The 12,088-nt window shown below is 39.3% G+C and overlaps 1 protein-coding gene across 4 annotated transcripts in view; it reads left to right on the forward strand.

Moving 5' to 3' along the window:
* The window catches only part of LOC117545419 (abl interactor 1-like), a 39,909-nt gene that overhangs the window by 11,489 nt on the left and 16,332 nt on the right, over positions 1–12,088 (forward strand). For all 4 annotated transcript variants that reach the window (XM_034215180.1, XM_034215182.1, XM_034215181.1 and 1 more), the window contains exons 2-3: positions 3,772–3,939; positions 11,413–11,589. In XM_034215180.1, the coding sequence (XP_034071071.1) occupies positions 3,772–3,939; positions 11,413–11,589 (345 nt within the window). The remainder of the gene's footprint in view (positions 1–3,771; positions 3,940–11,412; positions 11,590–12,088) is intronic.

Here is a 12,088-nt window from a genome sequence, read left to right on the forward strand (position 1 = left end):
TATGAGGTTATCATGAGGTTGTTAACATCGCAATTTATCAGTATCGTTTAGTGGTCTTGCAAATAATGAACCACTCTCTGTTTTTGTACCATTCTGCGTTGAAGTATCCTTCTCTTTGCTCAAATAATCTACTAGCGGTCTCCTTTTTCCCGATAGTTAGCTGTACAGCTTTACCCGCCTCAATGTCCCAACAACAAACCTCCATGCAGTCGGAACCAGCCTGTTTCGGTTCAACGACGGTGGGGGCGGCGGCGGTTTTGACAGTTTCTGTGGCCGCAGAGGTGCTGCTTTTGGGTTCATCTGGCTTCGCTGCTTCTATGATTGATGAAGGTCCAGGCTCCGGAGATGTGGATGTCAGGGATGTGACCTTCCAGTTGTTACATTTAAGTTTAGATTGACTGTATTTGTGACCTGCTCCATCGAAATCAGTCGCATTGACCCGAAGACACATTTTGAGTTGTATACACTGTTGGAAAGAGGATATTCCTAGCTCTCTAATGATATCAGGATTGTTTTTGTACTCCAAATATTAAGCGAAATATGTCACATTATATAATGACTGTCACCGAGTCCTCATTTTGAGAAAAAGGCCTTAAAAGTTTCCTCTTCTCTGGAATCCATCGATCTGATTGATTATTAGCGGAGCAAATGATCAAAATACTACGGAGGGAAGATATTTTCGTTTGGAGGGGAAGCTCGCGAGTGTGTGTGTATACGTGTGTGTGTGTGTGTATACGTGTGTGTGTTTGTGTAATTTTGCGTTTGTGTGTATTGTGTTTGTTTCCAGGGGAAAACCCTCACGAGAAACACCGGCTGTTGTTATGCCTGCTATGACGTTAAATTACTCCGTTCTCCGCTTGTAATTATGCCGAAGCTTCAAAGCTGTATTTATCATCTGAATTTGCCGAAACAAGTTTAATATTCTGAAAGCCAAGACTTTGTTTAATTAAAATCAGATGAAAACAAACTGTAACGGACCCTGCCGTGTTATCTATGATTACTATACTCTTACATTCATAATTTCAGCGAAGGGAGGGGGGCGGCGCTGCGGAAGAGCAGATTGCGAGTGAGAGGTGCCTGTCTTCATCCCTTTACAAGCTTCAAAAATGTATCTATCGTGTGATTTTGGAAATAAAAGTTTCATATTCTGAAAGCCAAGACTTTGTTTGTTTAAAATCAAACAAAACACCCGAACCCTGAAAAAATAGTTTTTTACGTAAATCCACGTTTATTCTGAAATGAGCCGTTGCGACTTCCGACTGATTTCGATAGAGCGGTCACATTTAGTTTTCTTCTGCGCTGGTTCTTCTGACATGTTTGCAAGTGTATATATTATTTCTAGGTTAACGGCTGACACACACAGAACAACGTAACAAATAAAGTAAACAACGTAACAAATAAACAAATCTAAGCTTTTTTATTGGTTGTAATTTACATGGATACATTTGAATGGTGTGACAATGTCCTATTTGATTGGGTTAAAATGTACATATTCTTCCTGTTATGTCTGCCTGCTTTATTTTACCTAATGCAAAGTTACCTGCTGCTCCATCGAAATCAGTCGCATTGACCCGAAGACATATTTTGATTCCTAGCTTTCTAATGATATCAGGATTGTTTTTGTACTCCAAATATTAAGCAAAATATGTCACATTATATAATGACTGTCACCGAGTCATCATTTTGAGAAAAAGGCCTTTAAAGTTTTCTCTTCTCTGGAATCCATAATTTCTCATCATCAATCATCATGATTGATTATTAGCGGAGCAAATTATCAAAATACTACGGAGGAAAGATATTTTCGTTTGGATTACTGCACTCACGAGAAACACCGGCTGTTGTTATGCCTGCTGTGACGTTAAGTTACTCCGTTCTCCGCTTGTAATTATGCCGAAGCTTCAAAGTTGTATTTATCATCTGAATTTGCCGAAACAAGTTTAATATTCTGAAAGCCAAGACTTTGCTTATTTGAAATCAGATAAAAACAAACTAACGGACCCTGCCGTGTTATCTATGATTACTGCACCTTACATTCATAATTTCAGCGGGAGGGAGGGGGGGCGGCGCTGAGGAACAGCAGAGTGGCGAGAGCTGTCATCTTCCCTTTACAAGCTTCAAACATGCCTGTAGCTAGTGAGATTGAATATAACAATCAAAAATAACAAAATATACACAGCTAGATCAGATCACGTTTTAGATGCGACTTTAGAGTAGAGGGGAATGATTGAAACGGGATTTGTACAGTTTTCCGCGGCACAGTTTCATGGAAACACATCAGCTTTTGGACGACAGTCAATATGGATTCAGGAAAGATAGATCAACATCTATGGCACTAATGGAATTAAGTGAGGAAATAGCAAACTGCATGGACAATAAAAAACAAGCAGTGGGAATATTTATAGACTTACAAAAAGCATTTGACACCATCACAATATTTTACTGATAAAACTGGAACGGTATGGCATCAGAGGGGTGGGATTAAACTGGGTGAGAGATTATTTAAGCAACAGACAACAATTTGTTGAATTTGTTGAAAACATAAAACAAATCCACAGATACAATTAATACTAGATAACATACACATGAATTAATAAATATTAATAATTTATTATTATTATTAATATGAAGACTTTTTTTGTTTTTTTTTGTTGAATATACAAATATTACCATGAATGTGGATAAATACTGTATTATAACAATACGGTATTCTGTTTTTCACATTTGTTATTTTTTATTTGTTATTTTTTAATCTGTTCGAAATAAAGACTGAAAAGAAAAAAAAAAGAAAAAAAAATCTGCTGCTGCAAAAATGTGGGGCAGGGCTGAAAAGTGGGGGGGCCAATGGCCCCCTGGCCCCCCCGCTTCCGGCGCCCTTGATGTGAGTCCTGTCCAGGTACGCAGCACTAATCCCATATGACAAGAATTTGGCCCGCTGGAAAGCCATTACAGATGCGGTCGGTATGTATATAGCAAAGGATATGGTGCCAATATATCCTCCTGGGACCCAGCCCATTGAAAATGTCCACTGTAGTGGACATTTTGTTAACATGCATCTCCTTTTACTCTTTTGAGCTACTCTATCAATCCCTAATGTGCTGTACAGAAGACATCCTGGTCTTTCCAGTGATATGTCATTGGTTAAAATTGGAACAATTACTTTGTCATCTGCATATGAATTGGGGGGGGGGGGAGAAAATCGTTTTAAATCGTAAATCGGATTTTTTGTGAAAAAATCGGGGATTTCTTTTTTTGGCCATATCGCCCAGCCCTAACTTTAAGTATAATTCAACTGAAAAACCAATACAAAAAATAATCGTTTTATTTCGATTATGTTGTTTTCATAATCGTTGCAAGCCAAAATCGTAATCGCGATTAAAATACGATTAATTGAGCAGCCCTAGCTTAACTTAAGGTGGACTTGTGTTCAGCGTGATGACGTTATCTCATTTAGTCATGCATTTTTATACGACACATAGTAGCTTTGGACATTAACGAGTGGGGTATTTAACAAAACGTAAAAGTCTATGAAGCTTGTGTCAACAACATCTGAAAAACACGTTCAATAAAACGTTGACTTCAAGACGAGGTAACTGAATGTGGTAAAAAGCTAACTCCCATGCTAAATCATTTCTTGGTTTTAGGGCTCATTCCTGCACTACTCTAATGGAGCTTATACCTTACTTCCCTCTGCAACTACTCCCTTTCTTCTACCAACACACCACTTTACATATTTTTCTGACTTTCTGTGTTTTTGTTTCCTCTCTCCGCCAGGCTCAAGACAAGAAGAAGGCCCTGGAGGAGACCAAGGCGTACACCACCCAGTCTCTGGCCAGTGTGGCTTACCAGATCAATGCCTTAGCTAACAATGTGCTGCAGCTGCTGGACATCCAGGCCTCGCAACTGCGACGCATGGAGTCCTCCATCAACCACATCTCCCAGGTAGGGGTGTCACAGTAAAGGATTTCCCCCCTGAGATGAAAGATATTGATTGATTTTAACAGTATTGGTTTTGTTTTTGGATATACTTTTCAGATTTGTGTTTAATATAATAAGGTTTGTTGTTAGGCTATTGATATGTATATTGTTGACATTTAAACGACAAGTAGACACAGTTATAAGATCGATTGAAGAGTTGTGTATTGTTAAATGCAGAAAACAGAAGAGAATTAAAGGTGCAGTGTTTTTCTTTTTCAGCTTAGATGCTTTGTATCCGCACAAGCAAATGTTCCATACTTGCTTTGGCCCTTGTTTGGACATAAACGTCCTAAGTTCATAGGTTTAGAGGAAGTAACTGCCAATCTGTGTGTTCGTTCCTCCACCAACGAGGATTAGGGTTAGAATGTGATCCTCCACTGTGATAAGAAGGCTGGGTAAACGGGGCAGTAGCAAATACAGTGTTTTACCTAAAGTTCAACAATTTCTAACTCTTGGCAACCAGAAAAAAAATGTCAACCTCGTCTGCTAGATCAAAAAGGAAAAAATAAACTTGAATTTAGTAGTTGTGGAGAGTGCTTGTCATCCCTTCCTGTTGGCTTGTCAATTAATAACGTGGTATTGAAATATTGAGGTTATTGCGTCTGCATTAATGCATCATTTCCAGGGTCTTTATTTATCTCATCTGCCTATAGAACAAGGCCTTTATTCCAAACAAGCCTACAATAGAGGCAGGCCATTTTAGTTTGACATCCGTATCCGTATGAAATCTCCCTGTGTTTTCGACTTTACTTTGAATTGGCTTCTTGATGCTGTTGGATGTTACTGCAAACACAAAACCTCCTCTATTTTGACCTGTTACCCATAAATCATAAAGTACATTTCCATACCAGTCATCATGTCACACTGACCACCAGTTCCTCATCTCTGACAGAAATACTTTTTTTATTCACACACGATTTCCATTCCTTCCATGGGGGATATTGCTGGATCAAGGTGTGGGCTTTGGGGATTGTCATCTCCAAATGAAACCTATTCGAGTACAATCAAATACAAACCTGCTGGCATTAATCCGTGTCATAACACCAAAGAGCACAATGGCACATTCACGCTTTATAAAGACAGACAGGGGCATGGATCATGCTGGAGCTCCACAGCCGCTCTTCAGTCGCTCTTGCTTCATCAGCAGTCCTCTCTCTTTCTCTCTGTGTGCGGCCACCCTGCCTGTCAGCCAGTGAATGTCCCGGTCCCCCCCCCGTGTGCTTCATTAAGCCTGTCAGGGATGAAGTTCAATTCTGACGCCAGCTCCCTTTTGCCTGGTTAGCATTTCTAGCTCCTGTTTTACTCCACAGACTGCAGGATGGAGTACAATTAGGTGCAGCAGGATACCGAAGATAAAGTATTTTATTGATCCTTTAGATGGCCTTTTGATATTTCTGCTTCAGATCCTATAGCTATATAGGGCTATGTATAATATCGCAGAACATAAACGGTTAAGTCAGTATTGGCACTTGACTGTAGTCGCTACTGAAAGCTTCTTTTTTTAATTTTTTTACCTCTTGTCAATTAGAGGCAAGGCAAGTTTATTTATATAGCACCTTTCAACACAAGGCAATTCAAAGTGCTTTACAAAAATGAAATACATTAAAGGTGGGGTATGTCATTTTGGAGAAACTAGCTCGAGGGCGCTAGAATTTGAAAATACACAGCCGGAAAAAATCTACCTCCTCCTTCAGACTTCCTTACAGAGCCCCTCCTCCAACACACACGAACGCGCACATGACCAATGAGGGCACGAGATAAGTTTGTGCACAGATGGAAGGCTGACAGGCAGGTAGGCCATCCAGTTATTTTAGCCGAGCCGGTTTTTTAATTTTTTTAATGTATTTATTGTCAAAGCATTTAATATATTCATTGCTATCGGGATGTTAAGAGCATTCCATGGAATATAACAAAAAGTGTTTCTGAAATAAATTACATACCCCACCTTTAAGAGCATTAAGAAACATATTATAAAATGGCATTTAAAAACACTCATTTAAAAGCAAAGATAATAAAACAAAGGTACATGAATACAAGTTACAGTACAGTCTGAGATACACACATCTGAAATGTTTAGGTCTGACTCTCAATCATTGCTAACTTTTTAGCAGAAATAGTTTTCTATGACCTCACTTTCTTTCTACTTTCTTTTTTAACTTACAGTACATCAAACCTTGGTAAAAACCAAGCAGCCATTTCAACTTCCCATAGCAGTAAAAGTAGAACTATACATTTACAATGTCTCCTTTCCATATGACTGTTCCAGCGAAGCTAAATGGCACAATACTAGAACGGTATGAAAGCTAACAGGATGCATCATCAAAGTTTATTTTGTATTTTATTACACCTGTTTATTGGAAGAAGCTTCCTTTCCGGATTTCCATCAACGCTTTACACAAGGCAATCTAATAGATATGGTTCAATGAGCTTCGATAAACGCTGGCTGCTTTATTATATTCGTTTGTGATTCTAATAAAATAGTTCTGATTAAACAGACATGGTTTGAAGCTAATGTTATCGTCTTCAGTGTTTAACAAAATTATTGATGTCAAAACCCATTCAGAATGGCATTGATTGCAAAGATAGGGGACATCTTCAGTGAAAATGTCATAATAATAATTTAAATAAGCTTTACAGACTATATAGGCTTAAACACACAAGAAACAATCATTTTGGCTGTCTCAAATTTGATCCTTCACACAGATGCGTTGGAATCAAGTTTTTAAATCAAGGGAAAAGTGAATTGACTTTAACATGCATTTCATAAAGGGCTTGAATGTATTATTCTAGTAGGGATATGTCCAAGGGAATGCATTCTAACTCTCGTGCTTGTGCCAGGTGTTTTCTTTAGCCTGGGTTGGTTACTCTAAAGAGTTCAAATGGGATTAGAGAGCGAAGGTAGCAGCCAAACCTTGCTGCCACATCCAAGCCCCATCTCTGTAGGATTTAAAAGCCTAAAGCAAAGGAGGCTGTCACAAACTCCTCCAAGAAATGTGACTAAATGCAAAACAACTTGTTTAATCAAAGCAGAGAAATGATTCTCCTCTCCGTGTGACCGACAAAAGTGCTTGGGATTCAGTTGCGATACCTTCCCCTGAGTCTCTTTTGGTCTTTTCCATTTCCTCCTTGCTGTTTGCCAGTTTGCTATCTGATTCATCTGTTCACTTATTTCTCAGACGTTGTCATCCATCAACTCAATGACCCACTTGTGCCTCTTTTTGCTTCATTTCAACCCGCTAAATCCTCTCAAGTGCAGAATGTACCTAGAATAACATCCGAACGTTCACAAAACGATAATAGCACAGATGCGGACGCTTGCGATTCATAACTAGGGAATAGGATGTCTGCTGGCTGACTTGGTAGACTTGTTACCGAGCCACATATGAGATCATTGATGTATGAAATCACACACATCTGCTGACACGGCTTGATACAGACTGCATCATAATTTCCTCTCGACAAAAAAACACTCCAACAAGAGTAAACAAACTTGTTCCGACTCTACTGCAGAGACTTACTATTTGCTGAAACACAGATTTATTTGGATGAAACTTCGATGTAGATCCAGCAGTGAAAATAACAGATGTAGCATCTGCTCTCACAAACACAGTTCAGAGGTTGAGCAGATGTTTATTAGAGTAAAGATATTGCAAACCAATTAGATTGAGAGCAGAGGAAAGGCATAGAGAGGTATGTCGTCCATGATTAGGTTATTGCGTCCAATTCATTCATAAAGATTACCTCATTTTGATAACTTCCTTTTTCATAATGTACGTTAAAAGGAAATTCTGAAATAAAGCTGCCAGGCTGCAGTCATCCCCAAAGAAATGTTCCACGCCTCCTGAAACGCTGCTTCAATTTCTCCTCAAGAGTCATTTTAGATGGTACTTTAATGGTATTTCAGTATTGACATAAGATGGGCAATGACACATTTTTGCATTAAAATGTCAAAAAACAACTAGACCTATGTTATATATTTGTTGAGTTTTGTACTTCCATTATCCCAAACGTTATAATCATGGCGTCATATGTCCTCGGTCTGCCCGAAGTGGTAATAAACGGACTCTTTATACTTTTTTTAAAGCCAGCTTTTTGACAATACACATAGATTTGTTTGTGTTTTTTGACTTCATGTTCAGGATACACGTCATCTGACTTCTAGATCTTATCTTAATTTCTCAAAGAAACGATTCAAGCAAACATTGACATCTGCCAAAGTAGGTTTGATAAACATTGATTTGAAACATAACATGCTTTTAATCAGTGTATTTCATTGGTATAATCACCCATTATGTTTGTTTTTAAGAGAAAAAGACTTCTGTGGATAATTCAGCTCATAGAAAAAATATCCTCGAGGAAAAACAATCAAATAATTCACAAGGGAAACTGACTACTGTGACAAACTTCCATTATTCAACGCTACTTCACAAAGTCACCAAACTCAATTTCTTCAATTGAAAATTAGATGTGTGCATAGAAAGATGTCGTCTTAAAATGAAGTCCTAAAATGTTCTACTTTTTTTCCTTTTTGATCATGACAGCCCACACAAATCAGATTGTAGTATTACATTTCTGCATTTTCTCTTTAAATGTTCTCGTCCATTTCAAACAGTCAGTGCCTTTCTATCCTTTCCGGGTTTTGTTCTTCTCGCTTTCTCTAATCTGCACTCCACCTCTTCTCGCCTCTCAATGGCAGGAAATAGGTGGGTCTTTTATTTTCTTCTTTACTTCCCAGCTGAAGTTGGGCGTGCCGCTTCAGTTTCCTCTCCTTAAAAAAGAGCCTAGCATGTTCTCTATATATATCTCTCACATGCGGCACACAGACCTCACGTCACACCCACAGAGAGAGTCAACTAAGAGCAGGTCAACTTCACAACACCTGATTTTACCACATCAGACTTTCAATTTCTCCGTTGGACTCTTCATCTCCAGCAGTGAAGCTGTCGGGTCGGCTGAATAAGATGTCTGAGTGGTGATTGATTTGTGACCTTGTTGCTGTGTGTGGGACTCACACTTTTAACTTAAAAAATACCCTCAGTTACATTCACACACAGACTCATATGTTTCATTTCAATGAGTCTCTTACAATCATACAACCCAGTGTACACCAATTGTACTGCATGATTTTTAACAGTATGTGGTAAATGGTGTACATTTATATAGCGATATTCCAGTTTTGGTGACCCCTTAAATCGCTTTTAAATACGAATTACCATTCACATACTTTATTCTATAGAGGCAGAACCTGCCCTAAGGTGCCATCTCAGTAATACTAACATGTACACACACTCAAACACATTTACTCATCATTGGCCATGTCATCAGGAGAAATGTATCTTGTCCAATGACACTGCAACATTTTGACTTGACGGGGACCAAACTACCTACCTCCTGAGCCAAACCCGCACCTTCACTATAATGGATTTATATTAAGACTGGGCAATATATTAGTATTATATTTATTTATTTATAAAATATGTTATATCATTTTTGATTTTGGGTATCCTAAGTGTTGTCTTTCCTTGTTTAATGCAGCAATACAGTTAAGTGATGTCATTTTCTCTATTTACCAGCATTTTCTGTTACATTCCCCAAATTCTAGGGGATAAAGGAAGTAACAAATAGTATATTAAATCAGGGGGAAAAAGAAAGAGAGAAGACTGAATTGTGAAAACCAGAAGATGTTGTCTAATAACTCTGAATAATCCATTATCTGTAGATTTCATCAAAAATACCACCATATATGATTTTCTTCATATTCACCCATCCCTAATTATTATATGTCTCACATGAGCCTTAGAAACACTTGCACTCGTCAGCACTCTTCTCCCAAGGGTGACCTCGTAGTCCAGATATGAAGCCGCCCGTAGTCCTTCATTCTAGCCCACCCTTTTCGCTCGGGTTCCCCTCCCTCCATTCCGTCATCCCTCACTCCTTCCTGTCTCATCTATCATTCATAAATTGAATGCCGGTCCACAGTGCGCCTGCTGTGAATGGGTGCTGTGAGCAATAATGACAGTAACCCTAGAAGAAATGGAGGTCACTGGTATTTCCAAGTGCACCCAGTGCGAGGGGTTAAAGGGGAGCCTTGTCAAATGGGCCCCAGGGTGTAGGCCAATAGAGCAGAGTAGTGGGTCAGTACAAGTTCAAAGGATGAACCCAGAGTGTGTGTTCAGACAATGGGTGGCCAGGAATTTAAAGGCCATAGTGGAATAAACTGTGTGACATTCATAAAGCATAATTATCTTTTTTTAATACACAGTAAATACATGTTCTGATGCCAATTGCCAACAAAGACTAGAAGGGTCAAAGTATGAAATGCTTAACTGTAATTGCAGAGTGCATTAGATATTAAATACAGATTAGTTGTGCACAGGCCAACATCATTTTGCCCATGAACAGTAATTCAAGCAAATATGCTTGAAAAGATAGGGAATATTGTAATAATAAATATGCTTGAATATATTAGAAAGGTAGCAATAAATATACAGCGAAAATAGTAAATATATCAGTAATAATAATGTGACGATGATGGGCCTGAAACAGAGCCCTGAGGGACCCCAAAGCTGTTTTAATTTCAAATGTGACCATATTGTTGCCCCTAGCAAGCATTTTAAATTGGGTTTTGAAAAATTTTTAAACATAAAAACATGCTGTTCTTCTAATTTGTGAGGTTTTTTTTCACCAGTGTTGAAGTAAGGGGAGGGAGGGAGAGAGAGAGAGAGAGAGAAGAGAGAGAGATAGAAAAGAGAGAAGAGACAGAGAGAGAGAGATATTTGCGAGTTGCATAAGAACTGGTAAGATAGCAGGGTTTCCCACATGGACTTTACTCGGGCGGGCCACCCAGGTATATTAACGGCCGCCAAAGTATAATTCGCGAGCCATTTAGGTTTAATTTTTTTAATCCGGCCGCGAGCTGTATCCCTCGCTTTTGCGTGAAGGGTGCTTTATGCGCTCCGCACAGTAACCCTGCTGCGAGGCATGGGCGAACAGTTCATGAGCGTGCTCACTAGCGCACCCCCCCCCCCCACCCCGTTCATAAAGTCAAGTACCCCTCAAAAGGTCCGGTTTATTTCATTTTAAGGATGAGCACCAAACAACATCTCCAGGTGCTCCTTTGAGAACCAGGGCAAAAAAGTGATGTGCACCCCTGGTTATGACCCTGGGAGGCTTTTCATGCAAAACAGATGGCGGAAGTATGGGTATTCACCAAAAGCAAATTTGTGTAATAATCACTGGGGATGACATTTCAAGAAATGACATTTCATATAATTAATCCAATCTCTACAAAACAGGGAAAGGTTCTAAATCATGCATGTCCCTTATCAAAACCTTTTGCAATACATTTAGAGAATGTTGTGCAATATGAGGAATACACCCAAAAAGGTCTGTTTACCCAACCACTCATGTTTCCCTTTGTTTCTCTTTCTCCTGCAGACGGTGGATATCCACAAGGAGAAGGTGGCACGTCGAGAGATCGGCATCCTGACCACAAATAAGAACACAGCCCGCACCCACAAGATCATTGCCCCGGGTAACATGGAGCGGCCGGTGCGCTATATTCGAAAGCCCATCGACTACACGCTGCTGGACGATGTGGGACATGGCGTCAAAGTAGGACATTTATTGGTCATTATGTCGTGAAAAATCTATTGTTCCTGTATAAAAAACGGATTTCCGTGCAAGCAAACTTAATCTCAATGCATTAATTGACTTATATTTAAAGCAACCCTAACCCTAGTTTCTTTTTTACTATTAAGCTACTGGTTTTCTAAAAGGCACCTCCACATTATTCCAGCATCACCACAAGCAGAGTGTTGCAGCCAAATACCAAAGTCATTACTTTGATGTATCGTCCTGATTTCCACTGTAAATCTATTTTGCTGGACGGGTAAACACACACTTAGTCGCCGCTTCCATGTGAATAAGCCGACCGTCTCCTTTCATAATTCACTCACCCTGCAGGCCGATCAATACAATGGCCTTTTAGTTAATTAAGTACAGAAACACCTAGAAATGTTTCAAGCCCTCGTCCGAGTATTAGACCTGAAGTCTGAACCTGACTGGGGCTGAGCTTTTGTTCATGCCTAGTTACAACTCACCAAGCTGGAAT

The sequence above is a fragment of the Gymnodraco acuticeps genome, unplaced genomic scaffold (assembly GCF_902827175.1).
Source record: "Gymnodraco acuticeps unplaced genomic scaffold, fGymAcu1.1, whole genome shotgun sequence".
Classification (NCBI taxonomy): domain Eukaryota; kingdom Metazoa; phylum Chordata; class Actinopteri; order Perciformes; family Bathydraconidae; genus Gymnodraco; species Gymnodraco acuticeps.